This window comes from Epinephelus lanceolatus, chromosome 16, assembly GCF_041903045.1.
Source record: "Epinephelus lanceolatus isolate andai-2023 chromosome 16, ASM4190304v1, whole genome shotgun sequence".
Classification (NCBI taxonomy): domain Eukaryota; kingdom Metazoa; phylum Chordata; class Actinopteri; order Perciformes; family Serranidae; genus Epinephelus; species Epinephelus lanceolatus.
Genome location: NC_135749.1, coordinates 1,454,397 through 1,474,178, shown reverse-complemented (window position 1 = coordinate 1,474,178; position 19,782 = coordinate 1,454,397). Strand labels below are relative to the sequence as shown.

Sequence of the window (19,782 nt, the reverse complement as noted above, 5' to 3'; positions counted from 1 at the left end):
GTGCTAGCTGCTGCCCCCGCCGATCTCCACAAGGGATGTGAGGACTCTAAAACTTCACCTGAGCCTCCGTCGGCATATGGGTGAGTAGATAATGGCTGAATTTTCATTTTTGGGTGCACTATCCCTTTAAACTCTACAATACTCTCACAGTATTGCTGTTACTAACTTTACTCTACAGCAGCATTGTAGTCTACGTCATATGCAGGTCTGAGCCATAAACCCACTGAGACAGAAAACATATGATTAATTACAATTACCTGTGAATGCACCTGAACTGTAGATTGTGTTGGATTTTTAGTGGAGCATGTGAAGTTGTCTTGGCCGATGTATCTTTTCTGTTTTATTTCGTGACCTAATGCTGTTTTCATGTTGCCTTCGTGGCCAAATATTTCTTGTGAAATGTATTTTTATTCTGAGAGGACATTTATATAGATAAGAAACTGTAACGAAGATTTGTTTAATTTAAAGGCTTAATTACAATACAACCACCTGAGTTTGGCTGTCCAGGCCTTTCACAGCCACTGACACGCCGGCAGCACAATGATGATGTCACTGATTCTACTGCTGGCCACCCTGGGGCTCCTTGTTCAGGGTGAGACTCTCTTCTGTCTGAAAACTTTGCTTCAGGATGCAACCAGGTTCACCACAATGATGTTCTGCTCTGATGGAGAAACACTGAAACAAGCAGCATTTACCTTCTTCCATCTATTCTCCATGTTAAAGAAATGAGACTCTTCTGTTTGGATGTCGATCATCTTTCTCCAAGCTGGATCTGTCTCAATAACCCTTCTCCTCTTTCTCATGTTTTCAGATTCATCAGGAGAAATCATCCTGACTCAGTCTCCTGGATCTCAGTCTGTTGCTCCAGGACAAACTGTCTCCATCACGTGTAAAACCAGTACAAGTGTAAGTGACTACCTCCACTGGTACCTTCAGAAACCTGGAGAAGCTCCTAAACTCCTGATTTATAGAGCTACAACTCGTCAGTCTGGAGTTTCAGATCGTTTTAGTGGAAGTGGATCTGGGACTGACTTCACTCTGACCATCAGAGGAGTTCAGGCTGAAGATTCAGGAGTTTACTACTGTCAGCAGAGTGGCAGCTTCCCGTTCACACAGTGATACAACGTCGTACAAAAACCTCCCTCAGCTGGAGAGGAACTGATCTGATTCAACAGCTGCACTGAAACTAAAACAACACAAGTTTTACTCCAAATAAAAAAATGTAGTTAAGAATAATTCACTTAGAACATTTATAATCTAAATATACTGTATATAAAACACTATGTATATTTTATTTTATCAGACTTTTAACATTCTGCTGCACATCAAAGCTAAACTCTGTTGAAGAATGATTTCAATCCTTTGATAAATTTAATTCATAGAGTATGATAACACATGAACACTAAAACTGTAAATATTATTTATTTTAAATCTTCATTGGATCTTGATGAAACTCATGAGTGAAATAAATTATAACATTTAATCTCAACATTTTCTTTTTCATGTAGAATAATAACTAATTTTGTGTTGAATATATTAGAGCCATTTTATGTGTTTTGCATGTAAGCAAAAACATGAATTTTATAATTAACAACAAAAACGATTAATGGAGTATGTAAATCAGTCACATTTTAATTCTGTCCTTTTGTCATCGCTTTATTTCTCTTTGTGGTTCTTCAGCAGAAACAGGATGTAAATATTTCCCAGTTTTAATTTGTAGATCAAACTCATTTTATTTCTCTCTATGCAGACAATATACTGCTATTTATTTCAGATTTAACAAACACTTTTCTGACTTTTGTAGTTTAATTCAAATAATAATGCATGTTCTTTGGAGACACCTGAAGTAATTCCAATATTACAGTCCTTACTATAAAGACACTTCAGTAATGAGAGCTGATTGGATGATTTATCATTGAAATGTTCCTACCATGGGTTTTGTTCCAAAGGTTTATTATTACAGACAAATCTGTAATGACTATAGCAGAATAAGTTTTACAGTCATGAAGGCATTCATATCCATTGTGACAACAGATGATGGACTTATACTACTACCATCACTGTTTGTACTAATCAAACAATAATGAGGAGTTTTGTCTGAGTTTATGAACTCTTAAAATGTTCAGTAAAAATAGACCTATATCAGATATTCTGTTAGTATACTGTGACTATGAAGAGAAAATCATTCAGACACTTTGAGAATAATAAAGATGAAAACAAGTGATTTGATGAACACGTCTTTATTATGTGGAAACAGTGAAATAATATTGAAACATTGCAACAAGCTGGTAAATATTGCTATTGAAAGATGTCAAATGAAAGACAGAGATAGTTCCAGAGTGCAGAGTAAAACCAGTAGCAGAGTCCCAGTGAGTCAGGTCAGGACTGGGAACACTGGTCTCTCCTCAGTGTCTCCGAGAGCGGAGTCTGGGAGCCCTGGGTGGCCTCACAGGTCACAGAGCCCACCTTCCCCCACTGGTCTGCAGGGAGCCTCAGGGTGCTGCTCCAGCTGTAGTGGCCGTCCTTCTCCAGCACCCCGGGGCTCCTGCTCTCCTCCCAGCTGCTGCTGCTGCTGCTGCTGCTGCCGTCCACCTTCCAGGCCAGACTCCAGTCTGAGGGGAAGCCCTTGTTGGCCAGGCACATGAGCGTGGCCTTCCCCTGCTGCAGCTCCTCTCTGGAGGGGGGCAGCACCGTCAGGGTGGGACGGACATCACCTAGGAGACACCAATCAGCTTAGAGGACAGAGACCACACAGCTGTCAATCAAACACCAGACACTTGGACACCTTTGCTGTGTGAGAGTGGATTTTCTCCTTGAAGGAGTTTCTGTCAGATGCTTTTTCTGCTCCACCAGTCACTCACTCACTCACTCACACATTGTTTCACTTCCCTTTCAGAAACCTCTCATGCATATCAGCACAGAAAGAGTCCTCATATGACCTGAGAGATATCAAACTACACTGGAAATAATAGAATCACAGCTTCATTATCAACACTGAATATATTTTCACTCATATATTCTTTAGTTCAAAGTCCTGGTACATTTATACAACATATTTACTGTCCAAACTCTCAACAGGACAAAAGTCAATCAGATCCACTGTTAAAGGACATTATCAGCCAAAAATAACTCACCACCAAATTTAAATTGTTCATCAGACAGATTGAAAAACACAAATAGCATCAGAGAAGAGTCAACATTATTTCAAACTGAGGTTAAAAGACAATTTGAACCATTTTACAAGATGAGAGATTTGGCAGCATTTCTGCTTCATTCTCAGGGTTTGAAATCATTTCAACTCAACTTCAAAACAGTTTTAAAGGCTGAATTTAAAACATGTATAAAGTACGAGTGTTGTTCTTTAATCTTTCCTACAGTTTAAGTTGTTCACATTTCACAAATTCAACTGAATGTTTAAAGTTCAGTAAAAGTGCTTTGAGTTCAACTTCAAGGTTAAAGAGGAGAAATGAACAATGAAAGTGATTTAGATCAGTCCAATGGAAACTTATATCTACTACAAATATTCAGACACTGAAATTAAAACCTTAAGTGATTTAATATTTGTGCAGAAACTTACTTCCAACATCCAGTCTGGTTCCTCCACCGAACGTGTACCACAGTGATACAAACTGATTGAGTCGTCGTACAAAAACCTCTGACTGTACAGAGACACGGCTCTCTGACTTTGTCTGACAAAACTTCAACTACAAGTCCTCAAATTCCAACTTTAATCTAAAAATTGAAACACATGACTCTCTGCTCCACTGAGTTATTATGGTAGTTATATTTATCATTTCATTTGAAAAACAAAGTGAACTTTGTTTGATACACAACAGCTGGCCAAAAATTATAATTTAAAATGTAAAACCACCAATTTCATTTTCTTGACAAGTAACAGACGCAAAAAAGAAAATGTTTCCTGTAACTCAATAAAATGTGTTAAAGATTGAACTTACTTCCAACATCCAGTCTGGTTCCTCCACCAAAAGTCAACCACAGTGATACAAACTGATTGAGTCGTCGTACAAAAACCTCTGACTGTACAGAGACACGGCTCTCTGACTTTGAACACAACAAACTCAACAACAACACTTCCTCTTTTGAAAAGAATTTACTATTTAACATTATAGTCATCAAACAGTGTGACAGTGTTTCAGAATTAATCACATTTTTACATCTTTATTGTTAAATTTGTCTGAAAGTAAAATTGATCCCTCTCACATTAAATGAAACCAGACAGAAGACGTTGTGAACGAAAATCTTTCTGCAGTCATCAAAGCAAATCCACATGTAAATGATGAGTGACACATTCCTGATCAATCCTCTGATAAATGTATTGATCCATTGATAAACAGCATCATCAGAGTAATCCAAGTCCCTGTTGGAGTCAGTCAGAGCATTTCCATAGAGAGCCACTTTGCATCAGCAGCACCATGCTCCAGTGCTCTGGGAGAGTTTATAGTCCTGAGAGTTGAACACTGGATGACTGACAGCTGTCCTTCATGACAACAGAAGCCACAGAAATCCTCCTCTTCATCAAAAACATGACTTTGACCTCCGTCCTCATCTGGACTCTCCTCTGCTGCTGCTTCACAGGTAAAGTCCAGAGAATCAAACTCCTCTCCTCTATCAACATCCGTCCCTCTGAAATGAAGACCACAAAACCATGACGCTGCTTTATGTTTTTGTCTCTGTATCCTCAGAGTCCAGAGGTCAGGTCACAGTGACTCAGCCTGGAGCATTGAGATCTGCTCTGGAAGGCTCCGTCACCATCAGCTGTAGGACCAGTCAGAGGGTTCATGGTGGGAGCTACTTGCACTGGTACCAACAAAGAGATGGAGAAACTCCTAAACTGCTCATTTATGTAACTAGCAATAGAGCATCAGGGATTCCAGCAATTTGTTTTGTTAGTTTTAAACTGAAAAGTTTTGACGAACTAAGAAAATCCTGTCCTATAATCATTGTAAAACTATATTTCCAGGTTAGGAAAATGTGATGCCTGCAGACTGTTAGCTGTTATCAGTGGGTATAAGACAAACTGCTAATGTTAAACAAAGCTGTCCACATTACTATGACAGTCTGTGAGTAAATAGTTTTCCTCACCAGAAGAGCTACATATGATACAACACCATAATAAACCAGAATGAGGTTTTTCTGTGAATGAAAAAGTTAGGAGCTGCATTTGTATAATTGTTTGAAATCTGATGACATGAATTGGAAAAACAAACAACCTTCAAATGTGAATTGGTTTTTACTTACTTGAACATGTAAAAAATTCTTAAAGATCCAGCAGTATCAGTCAAAGAAGCAGCTCCACAGTAGACCCCTGTATCATCTGCATAATATCAAACTTTGGCCATTGTTCGTTATCAACAGAAACAACCTGGAATCTATGGGAAATATTTTTAAATCTTCATGAATCTTAAAGATTAATCAGTTAATGTAAGTACACATACATTCTGTAGCAGCAGGTATTTACTATGACCTTTTGTAACCCCACACTAGGCTGAGCTCAGTACAACACTGACTTTAATAAAGTCTCTCAGGACATTATCCAGTGATTCCATCATTTTGGCACAACAAGGAGTTTTGTTAAAGGATGATACTTCCTGAAATCAGTGTGAACTTTACTGAACATTTAAAAAGTCCAGGGGAGGAGGTTCTTTGTAAACCTGAAGGACAATATTTGTACTTAAATGTGGATGAGAGGTTCATCCATCAATTTCGAATCAACAACAGACAAAAAAGTCTATCGGGCACACACAACATTTTTAGTATCAGTAGATTTATTTTTTGTAGATTTATTAAACCAGAAAAAGTTCTGGAGATTAAACATCTCTTTTCCAAGAGTGTCCTGGCAGAGACAGGCAGCAACACAAGTTACAGACAGACAACACAGAACAAAAATAAAGGGTGAAAATGAACAGCTCTAAAACAAGCAATATAAAACACAAAATAGGATTACTACAAAGAAAAGCCAAAAAATATGTTAATGTATACGAGAAGTGAAGCATAAAAACACAAAAACAGCAACTACACATGATTACAAAGACCAGCTAGGACACACTCGACATTGGAATATAGAAGATTGTGTACAAAAATCCTGCAACAGTGTTTTGAAATGGCTGCAAAGAACCAATGAGTGCAGCTTTAAGTCCTTCTGCAGAAGATTCCACGTATAAGGAGCTGCAGATATAAATGCCCACTTACCAAACTCTATACGAACCCAAGGTACAGACAATAAAAACATGCTGAGCAGGGCCATTTTCAGTTTTTTTGCTTAATGTACAGGCATAAATATGCTGGAAGTCAGCCAAGAGTAACTCTGTAACAAGAAAATGCCGATGAAACAGTCTATGAAATTTTAAAGAGAGCCAGCCAACCCAAGCCTGCAGGATACAGTGATGAGTTTGGGGCCTACAGTTGGTTATGAATCTCAGTGCATCCTGATGCACAGAGTCCAGAGCATGCAAACACTGTGTGGGTGCATTCATATATATATTCATTCTATAAATTTCCATTGTTATGCGGATGATACTCAGTTGTATTTATGGATGAAGCCAGAAGAAAGTAATCAATTAACTAAACTCCATAACTGCCTTAAAGACATAAAAACTTGGATGAGCACCAATTTCCTGTTAAATTCACACAAAACTGAAGTTATTGTTCTTGGCCCCAAACAACTCAGAGACTCTTTATCTGATGACATAGTTTCTCTAGATGGCATTGCTCTGGCCTCTAGCACTACCGTAAGAAATCTCGGAGTAGGGTCCTTGGGCCTGCGTGGTGTCCTGCGGCCTCTGCGGCTCCCTGGTCTTGGGGTCTGGGCGCTCCTGCGGTCTTGGGGTGCCATACCACCCCCCTTCCCCCGCAGGGCTGGCCCTGGACCCTGGTGATGGTTTTCATAAACACATTGGGAGGGTTCAAATACACGCATGCATGTTCGATACTTCAGCTCCGTGACGCATCGCAAAGAACCGATGGGATCACTCCAAAGGGGCCCACTTGCTTCTCAAACCTACCACACCGCGCTGGCAACTCTTCTCTACAATCGGGCTTTCCCCCTCCACCTAGACTCTCACATTTTTGGTGGTCAATATAGACTTCTCTTTTGTTTTTGTTTTTCAGTACAGTATAGTAGACATGTATATGTTTATTTTTGATAATCTGCATGGAGCACAACCACCTCAAGGCCACAATATATCAGCTACACTGCCTGTTTCTCCCCTGTTTTTTTTTTGTTTGTTTGATTATTTGTTTGTTTGTTTTTCCTCCTTCTTCTCCGCATGCACTGGTGCTATATAACTCAGGACTTAAGCACCTGCCCCCTCCCCCTTGCTTGTTTCCTTACTTTCCCCTTGACACGCTTTGGTGTATCACGGCCCTCTCTGGCTCATATTAGGAAGTTTTTCCAATAAAGGCTGTTAGGCTAGTCTCCAGGGAGGGTGGGTGACGGTCACAACCACGCATTATGGGTATAAAATACTTGACTGCAAGATTAACAGTGCATCAGTCTTCACAAGAAGCTTACACCCTTTAGTGGCGCTAAGCTATGAAGACCAATGCAGACAAGTAGGAGGAAAAAAAAAAGAAACCTTGGAGTAACATTTGATCAAGATTTGTCTTTTAATTCTCATTTAAAACAGACCTCACGGACTGCATTTTTTTCATCTGCGTAATATTGCGAAAATTAGGCCTATCCTGACCCAAAAAGATGCAGAAAAATTGGTCCACGCTTTTGATATCTCAAGGCTGGATTACTGTAACTCTCTATTATCAGGTAGCTCTAGTAAGTCCTTAAAAACTCTCCAGCTAATTCAGAATGCAGCAGCACGTGTACTAACAGGAACTAAGAAACAAGATCATATTTCTCCTGTTTTAGCTTCTCTGCACTGGCTCCCTGTAAAATCCAGAATTGAATTTAAAATCCTACTGTTAACTTATAAAGCTCTAAATGGTCAAGCTCCATCATATCTTAGAGAGCTCATAGTGCCATATTATCCCACCAGAACACTGCGCTCTGAGAACGCAGGGTTACTCGTGGTCCCTAAAGTCTCCAAAAGTAGATCAGGAGCCAGAGCCTTCAGCTATCAGGCTCCTCTCCTGTGGAATCATCTTCCTGTTACGGTCCGGGAGGCAGACACCGTCTCCACATTTAAGACTAGACTTAAGACTTTCCTCTTTGATAAAACTTATAGTTAGGGCTGGCTCAGGCTTGCCCTGTACCAGCCCCTAGTTAGGCTGACTTAGGCCTAGTCTGCCGGAGGACCCCCTATAATACACCGGGCACCTTCTCTCCTTCTCTCTCTCTCCCTCTCTCTCTCTCTCTCTCTCTCTCATGTCTTGTTACTGCATGTCACTAACTCGGCTTCTTCTCCGGAGCCTTTGTGCTCCACTGTCTCTCAGGTTAACTCATGTCACAGCGGTGCCTGGACAGCCTGCCAGATGCCTCCTGCTGCTGCTGTTATCATTAGTCATACTTCTACTGTTATTGTATACATATGATTATTGTCACATATGTATACTATCAGATATTAATATATTATTATTAATTATAATATTATTACTTTCATTAATGTTGTGATATTGGGCTTTATAAATAAAATTGATTGATAGATTGATGGAATGCTTCTCGTCCAATCAAATTACTCGGTCGGAACTAACTGTTGTGTAAATCACAATATCTAATCTGTGTTTAAAGTTATCAGTCAGATCAGAACATTGTGCAGCTTGTCTGACTTCTTTCAACCACATTTTAAATGTACATCAAGTATTTAGTTTTGAATCCACATTCCACTGAACTGAGATAAAGTAGTTTAAACAAAATATTTTCATTACATAAGAGAATCAAAATGTATTTTAGAAATTTGGAATCATCTTCTCATGTCTTACTTGATGAACATATCTTCCTGTCTTTTTAGGATCTATTTGTCTTTTTTTTTTTACCTCTGTTATTTCAGCATTAGATCCACTGTGTAAACAGTATATGAATTACTGTAGACTTAATTCAAAAACCATCTGCATTTACATATAAATCTTTTTATAGACTGGGACCTTTCACATCACTCTTTATACATTGTTGTCAACCAAAACAAAGTATGAATCTTTTTTTCTTTTTTTTTTTAGATATTTTTTTGGGCAGTTTTGCCTTTAATTGTTAGGAAAGTCAAGTGTGAAAAGGGGAGAGAGAGAGGGAATGACATGCAGCAAAGGGCCACAAGCTGGAGTCGAACCCGGGCTGCTGCAGCAACAGCCTTATACATAGGGCGCTATGGATCTCTATCCACTAAGCCACCGACGCTCCACAAAGTTTGAATCTTGATTAAATATTTCAAAGGTTCAGTTTAATGAGGCATAAAATGTCCCATAACAGAGTTATATCTGCTTTACTATCAGCTTGGAGGACATAAAATAAATCATTGTCAAAAAGGCCATACTACCATGTAGATATTAGGGGCAATACTCCCAGTAGTGAAGAGGAAACAGCCTGATATGTTGAGGACAGCTCCAGTTGACTGACTCTGTGTGTTTGCATATGTGTCCTGCCTCTCTGCTCCCAGCCGTTAAGAGGCCAGTGTTGATCAGTGGCTGTCCAGGCCTTTCACAGCCACTGACACGCCGGCAGCACAATGATGATGTCACTGATTCTACTGCTGGCCACCCTGGGGCTCCTTGTTCAGGGTGAGACTCTCTTCTGTCTGAAAACTTTGCTTCAGGATGCAACCAGGTTCACCACAATGATGTTCTGCTCTGATGGAGAAACACTGAAACAAGCAGCATTTACCTTCTTCCATCTATTCTCCATGTTAAAGAAATGAGACTCTTCTGTTTGGATGTCGATCATCTTTCTCCAAGCTGGATCTGTCTCAATAACCCTTCTCCTCTTTGTCATGTTTTCAGATTCATCAGGAGAAATCATCCTGACTCAGTCTCCTGGATCTCAGTCTGTTGCTCCAGGACAAACTGTTTCCATCACGTGTAAAACCAGCACAAGTGTAAATAACTGGCTCCACTGGTACCTTCAGAAACCTGGAGAAGCTCCTAAACTCCTGATTTATCTAGCTACAGGCCGTCAGTCTGGAGTTTCACATCGTTTTAGTGGAAGTGGATCTGCAACTGACTTCACTCTGACCATCAGAGGAGTTCAGGCTGAAGATTCAGGAGTTTACTACTGTCAGCAGAGTGGCAGCTTCCCGTTCACACAGTGATACAGCGTCGTACAAAAACCTCCCTCAGCTGGAGAGGAACTGATCTGACACAACAGCTGCACTGAAACTAAAACAACACAAGTTTTACTCAGAACAAAAAATGCAGTTAAGAATGAATCACGTACAACATTTATAATCTAAATATACTGTATATAAAACACTATGTATATTTTATTTATTCAGGGTTTTAACATTCTGCTGCACATCAAAGCTAAACTCTGTTGAAGAATAATTTCAATCCTTTGATAAGTTTAATTAATAGAGTATGATAACACATGAACACTAAAACTGTAAATATTATTTATTTTAAATTTTCATTGGATCTTGAACAAATTGATTATTTAAATAAATTACAATATTTAATCTCAATAATTTTTTTCATGTTGTTTAATTACTAGTTATGCGTATTACATAATTCAGCCATTTTGTGTGTTTTGTATTCCAACAAAAATATGTATTCATAATTAACAACAAAAACAATTTATGGAGTATGTAAATCAGTCACATTTTAATTATGTTCTTTTGTCATCTCTTTATTTCTCTTTGTGGTTCTTCAGCAGAAACAGGATGTAAATATTTCCCAGTTTAAATTTGTAGATCAAACTCATTTTATTTCTCTCTATGCAGACGATGTACTGCTATTTATTTCAGATTTAACAAACACTTTTCTGACTTTTGTAGATTAATTCAAATAATAATGCATGTTCTTTGGAGACGCCTGAAGTAATTACAATATTACAGTCCTTACTATAAAGACACTTCAGTAATGAGAGCTGATTGGATGATGTATCATTGAAATGTTCCTACCATGGGTTTTGTTCCAAAGGTTTATTATTACAGACAAATCTGTAATGACTATAGCAGAATAAGTTTTACAGTCATGAAGGCATTCATATCCATTGTGACAACAGATGATGGACTTATACTACTACCATCACTGTTTGTACTAATCAAACAATAATGAGGAGTTTTGTCTGAGTTTATGAACTCTTAAAATGTTCAGTAAAAATAGACCTATATCATATATTCTGAAACTTTCTTTCTGAATTCATCACAGAGAACTTACAGGATCTTTATCAGCTTATTTTTCCTCTGGATTTAATAAAGTTACTGTTACTATGAAGAGAAAATCATTCAGACACTTTGATAATAATAAAGATGAAAACAAGTGATTTGATGAACACGTCTTTATTATGTGGAAACAGTGAAATAATATTGAAACATTGCAACAAGCTGGTAAATATTGCTATTGAAAGATGTCAAATGAAAGACAGAGATAGTTCCAGAGTGCAGAGTGAGAGCAGTAGCAGAGTAAAACCAGTAGCAGAGTCCCAGTGAGTCAGGTCAGGACTGGGAACACTGGTCTCTCCTCAGTGTCTCTGAGAGCGGAGTCTGGGAGCCCTGGGTGGCCTCACAGGTCACAGAGCCCACCTTCCCCCACTGGTCTGCAGGGAGCCTCAGGGTGCTGCTCCAGCTGTAGTGGCCGTCCTTCTCCAGCACCCCGGGGCTCCTGCTCTCCTCCCAGCTGCTGCTGCTGCTGCTGCTGCCGTCCACCTTCCAGGCCAGACTCCAGTCTGAGGGGAAGCCCTTGTTGGCCAGGCACATGAGCGTGGCCTTCCCCTGCTGCAGCTCCTCTCTGGAGGGGGGCAGCACCGTCAGGGTGGGACGGACATCACCTAGGAGACACCAATCAGCTTAGAGGACAGGGACCACACAGCTGTCAATCAAACACCAGACACTTGGACACCTTTAGTGTGTGAGAGTGGATTTTCTCCTTGAAGGAGTTTCTGTCAGATGCTTTTTCTGCTCCACCAGTCACTCACTCACTCACACATTGTTTCACTTCCCTTTCAGAAACCTCTCATGCATATCAGCACAGAAAGAGTCCTCATATGACCTGAGAGATATCAAACTACACTGGAAATAAAAGAATCACAGCTTCATTATCAACACTGAATATATTTTCACTCATATATTCTTTAGTTCAAAGTCCTGGTACATTTATACAACATATTTACTGTCCAAACTCTCAACAGGACAAAAGTCAATCAGATCCACTGTTAAAGGACATTATCAGCCAAAAATAACTCACCACCAAATTTAAATTGTTCATCAGACAGATTGAAAAATACAAATAGCATCAGAGAAGAGTCAACATTATTTCAAACTGAGGTTAAAAGACAATTTGAGCCATTTTACAAGATGAGAGATTTGGCAGCATTTCTGCTTCATTCTCAGGGTTTGAAATCATTTCAACTCAACTTCAAAACAGTTTTAAAGGCTGAATTTAAAACATGTATGAAGTATGAGTGTTGTTCTTTAATCTTTCCTACAGTTTAAGTTGTTCACATTTCACAAATTCAACTGAATGTTTAAAGAGAAGTTCAGTAAAACTGCTTTGAGTTCAACTTCAAGGTTAAAGAGGAGAAATGAACAATGAAAGTGATTTAGATCAGTCCAATGGAAACTTATATCTACTACAAATATTCAGACACTGAAATTAAAACCTTAACTGATTTAATATTTGTACAGAAACTTACTTCCAACATCCAGTCTGGTTCCTCCACCGAACGTGTACCACAGTGATACAAACTGATTGAGTCGTCGTACAAAAACCTCTGACTGTACAGAGACACGGCTCTCTGACTTTGTCTGACAAAACTTCAACTACAAGTCCTCAAATTCCAACTTTAAGCTAAAAATTGAAACACATGACTCTCTGCTCCACTGAGTTATTATGGTAGTTATATTTATCATTTCATTTGAAAAACAAAGTGAACTTTGTTTGATACACAACAGCTGGCCAAGAATTACAAGTTGAAATGTAAAACCACCAATTTCATTTTCTTGACAAGTAACAGACGCAAAAAAGAAAATGTTTCCTGTAACTCAATAAAATGTGTTAAAGATTGAACTTACTTCCAACATCCAGTCTGGTTCCTCCACCAAAAGTCAACCACAGTGATACAAACTGATTGAGTCGTCGTACAAAAACCTCTGACTGTACAGAGACACGGCTCTCTGACTTTGAACACAACAAACTCAACAACAACACTTCCTCTTTTGAAAAGAATTTACTATTTAACATTATAGTTATCAAACAGTGTCACAATGTTTCAGAATTAATCACATTTTTACATCTTTATTGTTAAATTTGTCTGAAAGTAAAATTGATCCCTCTCACATTAAATAAAATCAGACAGAAGACGTTGTGAACGAAAATCTTTCTGCAGTCATCAAAGCAAATCCACATGTAAATGATGAGTGACACATTCCTGATCAATCCTCTGATAAATGTATTGATCCATTGATAAACAGCATCATCAGAGTAATCCAAGTCCCTGTTGGAGTCAGTCAGAGCATTTCCATAGAGAGCCACTTTGCATCAGCAGCACCATGCTCCAGTGCTCTGGGAGAGTTTATAGTCCTGAGAGTTGAACACTGGATGACTGACAGCTGTCCTTCATGACAACAGAAGCCACAGAAATCCTCCTCTTCATCAAAAACATGACTTTGACCTCCGTCCTCATCTGGACTCTCCTCTGCTGCTGCTTCACAGGTAAAGTCCAGAGAATCAAACTCCTCTCCTCTATCAACATCCGTCCCTCTGAAATGAAGACCACAAAACCATGACGCTGCTTTATGTTTTTGTGTCTGTATCCTCAGAGTCCAGAGGTCAGGTCACAGTGACTCAGCCTGGAGCAGTGAGCTCTGCTCTGGGAGGCTCCGTCTCCATCAGCTGTAGGACCAGTCAGAGTGTTCCTTGCTCACCACCATGTTTAGCCTGGTACCAACAGAGAGATGGAGAAACTCCTAAACTGCTCATTTACCAAACTAGCAGTCGAGCATCAGGGATTCCAAGTCGTTTTTCAGGCAGTGGATCAAACTCTGACTTCACTCTGACCATCAGTGGAGTTCAGGCTGAAGATGCAGCAGTTTACTACTGTCAGAGTTATCATGTCATCAACAGTCAGGGTGTGTTCACACAGTGAAAAAACGTCGTACAAAAACCTCCCTCAGTCAGACTGAACAGAAACTGAAGTGACTGCTGCAGCTGGAAGCTACTGCAGAGACTGATACACTTCACTGAGGACACACACACACACACACACACTGAACATATGTGGCATCATTTCATTTACACCAAAACAAAGCAAAAAAAAAAGAAATCTAATTTGCTGATGATGTCCTTAATTTAGCAAATAAATTCTGCAGCCCTTCCTTCAGTTGCTGATCAGGGGCCTCATTTATAAAACTGTGTGCAGGAAAGGTGACTAAAGGCACTGTACAAACAAAGCACAGCAAGTGCGTATGCGCAAAGATATCCTGATTTATTCAACAGAGCGCACACACACATCCCACACCTGTTCCCCTTTATAAATCACAATCTACTCAAGATTTGGCACAGGAGAGCGAGCCTCTTGCCCCACATGTAGGTGTCTGTAAATGGCCAGTGAAACACTCTGATTCAATATTCATAAACACAAACCACAAGAGGAAGAGCACGGCAAATGCAGCAAGAAAAAGTAAAAAAACTAAATTTCACACAATGTGAAGGTGAAGTTCTTTGTTGGGGAGGTTGATAACAGAAAGAAAATGTTATTTGTTGGACTCAATATGGGCATTACTGAGGCTAAAAATGCAGTGGAGTGGCAGCTGGTGGCTGGTGCTGTAAATGCTGCTGCCTCAGACTGTGTCAGAAGTCAAGAAGAAGAAGTGGTGTGATATTAAGGTGGAGGCTGAAAAGCACATCGCCTTACACAGGCAGAGTGTGTGCGCCATGGCAGAGGAAAGGGGACACCTGAGCTCACCCCCCTGGATGAGAAACTGGCAGGGATCATCAGTGAATCTCTCCTGAGTGGAGTGGGCACAGAGGCAGAGGGGGACACAGATATGGCTGATGCACCAAATGATTCAGGTTCATAACTTATATCCTCTTGTTTGAAATGAGTAAACCACGTGCACTGAAGTTGTGTTTGAACACGTATGTACAAACACAATGTAGACGTTATCCAAAACAACTGACTTTATTCAAAATGAAAATTTATTTTTTTTCTTGCAGTCCCTGGTGTTCAGTGAGCTCGGTGGTGATGGAGCTCAGTAGAGTGCGCCCAGCGTCTGCCCTGCACCTCGTGCGTGTCATCCATCCATCCAGCAGCAGCTGACGTGTCCTCACCGAGTCAGTCCTGCAGATCCAGAGAGAAACAATCCAGTCAATTAACGAGGTTGCCAGACAGTTACGGGAGATAAAGACAGTATTGTCTGCATAAATTGTACACTGACACAGAAGTTCAATAAATAGTGTTTTGTTTGGATCTGTAGCCCATTTTGTCTTTTCAGTCTTTATGAATTTCCTCTAAATGACGTCCTGCAGTAGCAAACTTTTTACTCAGTAGATCAGCTTTCCCCATATTTGTAAGATTCTCTACTAGCACTGGATTTTTCAGATTTCCTTTTCCCCACTCATCTTTATCATTTACCACATATCACCCAGTTTGTCTCCATGCACTCAAGGATGAATGAATGAATTCAGTCCAAACACTGGTAGCACACACACATGACAAGAAAAAGTGTAGCTCCTATTTGCACTGATTTATTGAGACAGAAGTCTGAGGGACATTTCAAATCGACTGTTTGACAATCAGATTCAGATTTTCTTGACCTATGGGCCCGAACGACGCATAGTGCATCCAAATTCACACCTGTTCTTCTCTATTGATTTTCTCCGCGACTGTGCGTCATAGCAAGAAGCCACGCATATCACGTGAAATAGCGGAATTGTAGCTTTCCGACAAGGCCAAGCACTTGTCGGTAATCCAATGTTTTCACAGCGAAAAAAAAGATAAATTTACACTAAAATGATGTATAACAGAGCTTTCATACAGCTTTGCACACACATTACTCTTGGATGGATTACTTGCCAATGCAGGGTTGCACAGAAATACCACGCATATCACGTGAAAGCGCAGGAGCAGAGCTTTCCAGTGATACCACACATCATTGTGCTGTCATCCCATCACGCTATAAATACAGATCAATTGTCTACAAAATAAAAACCTGACGAATTTCTTTACAACCCATTATACAGATCTTGTTATCAGTCACTTCATATAGTGAGGAATATCGTATCTTACCACGTCTTAGGCTTGCGTGTGTTTCTCCCTGTCTATCCACATTTGTAGTCCGGCTTTCAAGATGCAAATATCTCCATATTGTCCAGTTGACACTCCATCAAACTTTGTATGACAAGACCAGCCACTTCACCTTTGCGCACCCAGACAACTGCAGCCTAATTATGCATGCTGACAGGGCCTTAGTCACCATATACATTGAGGGGGACACGTGCCCCCCCACCAATGCCCAAAATGTCCCCCCAATATATACCTGAAACTGAAAAACAACAACAAACTTTGTTTACTGCAAACAAAGTGGCAAATATTATCTTGGAGGACATCATTGCACTTGGTTGACTGTTTTTCTATGATCTTAGATGTAAATATTGCATGTTTCTTTCAGATAAAACACATTTTTGACTTGTGAATGAGTCAATGGAATTTCTTGCAATAATGAAAAAATACTGTCAATCATGTCCGCCTGGCACAAACCACATGTTTTGGACAGCTGTGAAGTGACAGAATGTCCCAGCATCATGGTTCTTATATTGCCAGATTCCAGAGAGTCTCCCCTCTTCATATATGGCAGAATATGTCAACTTCCAACTGTCTATGGTGAGATACATGTAAAAATGTAAGAATTTAGTAACATGGATTTGTTTTTTTCAATGATATAAAATTAAATTAAAAAACAGGCACATAGAAGGACATGAAATGATGGCAAATCTGTTTAGCCCAGACTGTCCTGAAAAAAAAAAAAAACATGATATAGCATGTGTATGTAGCCTTTATAATGACTGTGATATGAGCTTAAAAGTAAAGGCAGTAAAAATAGCCCCAAAATGCCTAGAGCCCATAGGGTTAAAGCGACACTTACCTTTCTGGAAATTTTACACTTTTCTTTGTTTAGGTTAAAATGCTATTAATAAGCTGATGGCACACTAAAATGTGAGTGAATTCCACCAGAGATACAAACTCATAATTGTACTGATCTCATATGGTTCTAATAAAACACAGACTGCAATGAATGGCTGAGCGTCCTGTCTGTCTTCCCCACGTGGAAGCCTCCAACTGACATAACCGCTCGCGTAACATCTCAACAAATGTGGACCTGCTTTTGAGCAATGGCGAAATCTGATGCAGCTTCATCCTGAGCTAAACAGGGACGAGACGGTCGCAGAGTTTCTGCTGGACAGGTATTTTTAGTTTGCCTCTAATGTAACATAGGCTATAATGTTATATGACAACACAGCGTCCATATGCTAATGGTTAGCCTATTGTAGCCTAACGTTGGCTGAGCCTTTGTATTATCTGTCTTGTTTGTTGCCAGTCACCAGTACTATCTAACGTTAGCGTTTATGTTTTATTATAAAGCTCATCAGTCATCACTGACCCCGGATAACTTTCAAAACTCTGGGGTTGCGTTTGACTGTGCAGGACAGGTAACATTATGTTTAGTTTGCTTCTTATATAACACATAACGTTATACAACAACACAGCTAATGGCTAATGGCTAACGTTAGCCTACTGTAGCGTAGCCTCTGAAACATTAACGTTACCTTCTCTATATACTATACTATACTCTACTCTTGGCGTGTTACACTCGCTCTCCTCTTCAGTGTATCTAACGTTACCATGCCAACACCTACGTCTATCATAGACGTAATGAGGACGTAATGGAGGAGGGGGGAGTAGGCCTTTGGAGGGAGGTGGAGTTACAGGAGGAGGGGGATGGGACTTTGGAGGGAGGTGGAGTTACAGGAGGAGGGGGATGGGACTTTGGAGGGAGGTGGAGTTGTGGATGTTCAAATTCTTTCTATGTGCTGTGTGAAATGCAAGAAAGGTAAGAGTTACTTTAACTGATTTCTTAACATATCTCTTGTTTTCATAAATGATGCATCATTTCCAGTAGCTGGTGGGTTGCAGCAGCATTTGACTCAAAATCCTGGGGATAGAGGTCGGGGTCAGGGCCAGCATCTGTGTCAGGTGGTAGTGAGACGTTTTCCAGCTGTGCCACATTTTGCAGCACAGCACTGGCACAGCTTAGTTCCTGTGGGTGCTTCTTTGTAACGCCAGGCGCAACGCAGCGCAGAGATCCAGCAGCCCCGCACATGGCAGTCAGAACCAGCTGTCTCCGGAGTCTCCCATCTACCACATCCTCTACAGTGCCAAATAAGCCATTGTGCGTCTTTACACACTGTGATCGCTGCTTTTATACCCACCCATCAACTGACTGATCGCATGTGAAAAGGAATTCCCTGAATTGTAACTGAGGGGCAATTTCGGCCAATGATGATGATTATACACATTTTTTATTTACACTTGTTTTTACACAGTGACTCAGCGCTCTACAAAGACATACATCATGTAGTAGTTTGGAAAGCTTCTGGGAGTGAACGCTGGCACGTCTGGCTGCCGCTGCTCGCGCAGGGGACGCTTTTAGTGTTTTTTTTTTTAACGCTTTAATGATATTTTATTGTCCTACGGACTATGCAATTGCTGTGAGTGTGAGTTTCATTCATACTTTTAATTCTGATGAGCTATCAGTGCTAACGCTCATGGACGGATACCGACCTTTGCTTCACCTGACTGACTGGCTTACCTGGACGTACTGCTGCCTGTCCTGCCTACAATGCTGGGTGTTAACTCCTGCCTTTGGTCCGGGATCCTCTGGTTCCTCCTGAGTTTAATCCATCAACCAGTGACAGGAATCCTGCAGTACTCTGCTGATGAGCTGCTTCGTCTCTGCTTTCACGCGACAGGGCACTCGCCGGCTGTGCTTCACCTCCCGCCGGACATCGCTGTTCCTCTCCGCCGGAGATACATCCACCGAGGATCCGGTCGGTCGTTCCACTTGGACAACTCGGGTCAGATCAAGTCCATTTGGTCCACATCTCGACGCCCTCCTCGGAACACTGGCCGGGTTGCTGACTCCAGCATGTTAGCCAGGCCTGCTAACCTGGTTTACACGGTAACCATGGCAACACCAACGCCAGCGTCAGCATTGGACAGCTTAACATCCGCTCGCTTACGAGTAAAGGACATCTTGTTCACGATCTCCTCACCGACCGTAAGTTTGACTTTCTATGTTTATCTGAAACGTGGCAACAGCCCAATGACTTTAAGTCCCTGAATGATTCCACTCCTCCCGGGTTTGTTTACACCAGTCAACCACGTGACTCCGGCCGGGGAGGAGGTCTCGCGATGATTTACCGTGAGATGTGGAGAGTCTCGCCGGTCTCTTATCCAGCTCCAAAGTCATTTGAATGCATTGTTTCACAGCTTTCTGGTTGTGTCCCCACAATAATTGCCACAGTTTATCGACCTCCTAAGTCTAACAAGGATTTTTTAACTGAATTCTCTACATTTCTCACCCATCTTACCACACTCACCTCAAATGTTATTCTGCTGGGAGATTTCAACATTCACATTGACAACAGTAATAATCCCCTTACCCGTGA

General features: G+C 40.6%; 2 long non-coding RNA genes, 1 pseudogene and 3 gene segments (V, D, J or C); 4 read left to right on the top strand and 2 right to left on the bottom strand.

The window, feature by feature from the left end:
- Positions 1 to 433: 433 nt before the first annotated feature.
- LOC144467351 (immunoglobulin kappa variable 3-20-like) lies at positions 434 to 1,137 on the top strand. The segment is given in 2 exon segments: positions 434 to 592; positions 812 to 1,137. Coding segments are annotated over 2 exon segments (360 nt in total).
- A 1,087-nt stretch (positions 1,138 to 2,224) lies between these two features.
- On the bottom strand, positions 2,225 to 4,140 carry LOC144467343 (Ig kappa-b4 chain C region-like). The segment is given in 2 exon segments: positions 2,225 to 2,714; positions 3,957 to 4,140. Coding segments are annotated over 2 exon segments (513 nt in total).
- Positions 4,141 to 4,301: 161 nt separating this feature from the next.
- Positions 4,302 to 5,168, top strand: LOC144467364 (uncharacterized). Its single transcript, XR_013493607.1, has 2 exons — positions 4,302 to 4,596; positions 4,704 to 5,168. It is a non-coding gene; the product is annotated as an uncharacterized LOC144467364 (long non-coding RNA).
- A 4,236-nt stretch (positions 5,169 to 9,404) lies between these two features.
- On the top strand, positions 9,405 to 10,623 carry LOC144467357 (immunoglobulin kappa variable 6D-21-like). The segment is given in 2 exon segments: positions 9,405 to 9,681; positions 9,901 to 10,623. Coding segments are annotated over 2 exon segments (360 nt in total).
- Positions 10,624 to 11,380: 757 nt separating this feature from the next.
- Positions 11,381 to 13,051, bottom strand: LOC144467399 (Ig kappa-b4 chain C region pseudogene; annotated as a pseudogene). The gene is made up of 3 exons (XR_013493630.1): positions 13,043 to 13,051; positions 12,749 to 12,875; positions 11,381 to 11,884 (listed from the first exon to the last, which is right to left on the bottom strand). The product of XR_013493630.1 is annotated as an Ig kappa-b4 chain C region pseudogene (transcript).
- A 1,154-nt stretch (positions 13,052 to 14,205) lies between these two features.
- Positions 14,206 to 15,529, top strand: LOC144467367 (uncharacterized). Its single transcript, XR_013493610.1, has 2 exons — positions 14,206 to 15,126; positions 15,271 to 15,529. It is a non-coding gene; the product is annotated as an uncharacterized LOC144467367 (long non-coding RNA).
- The last annotated feature ends 4,253 nt before the right edge of the window (positions 15,530 to 19,782 follow it).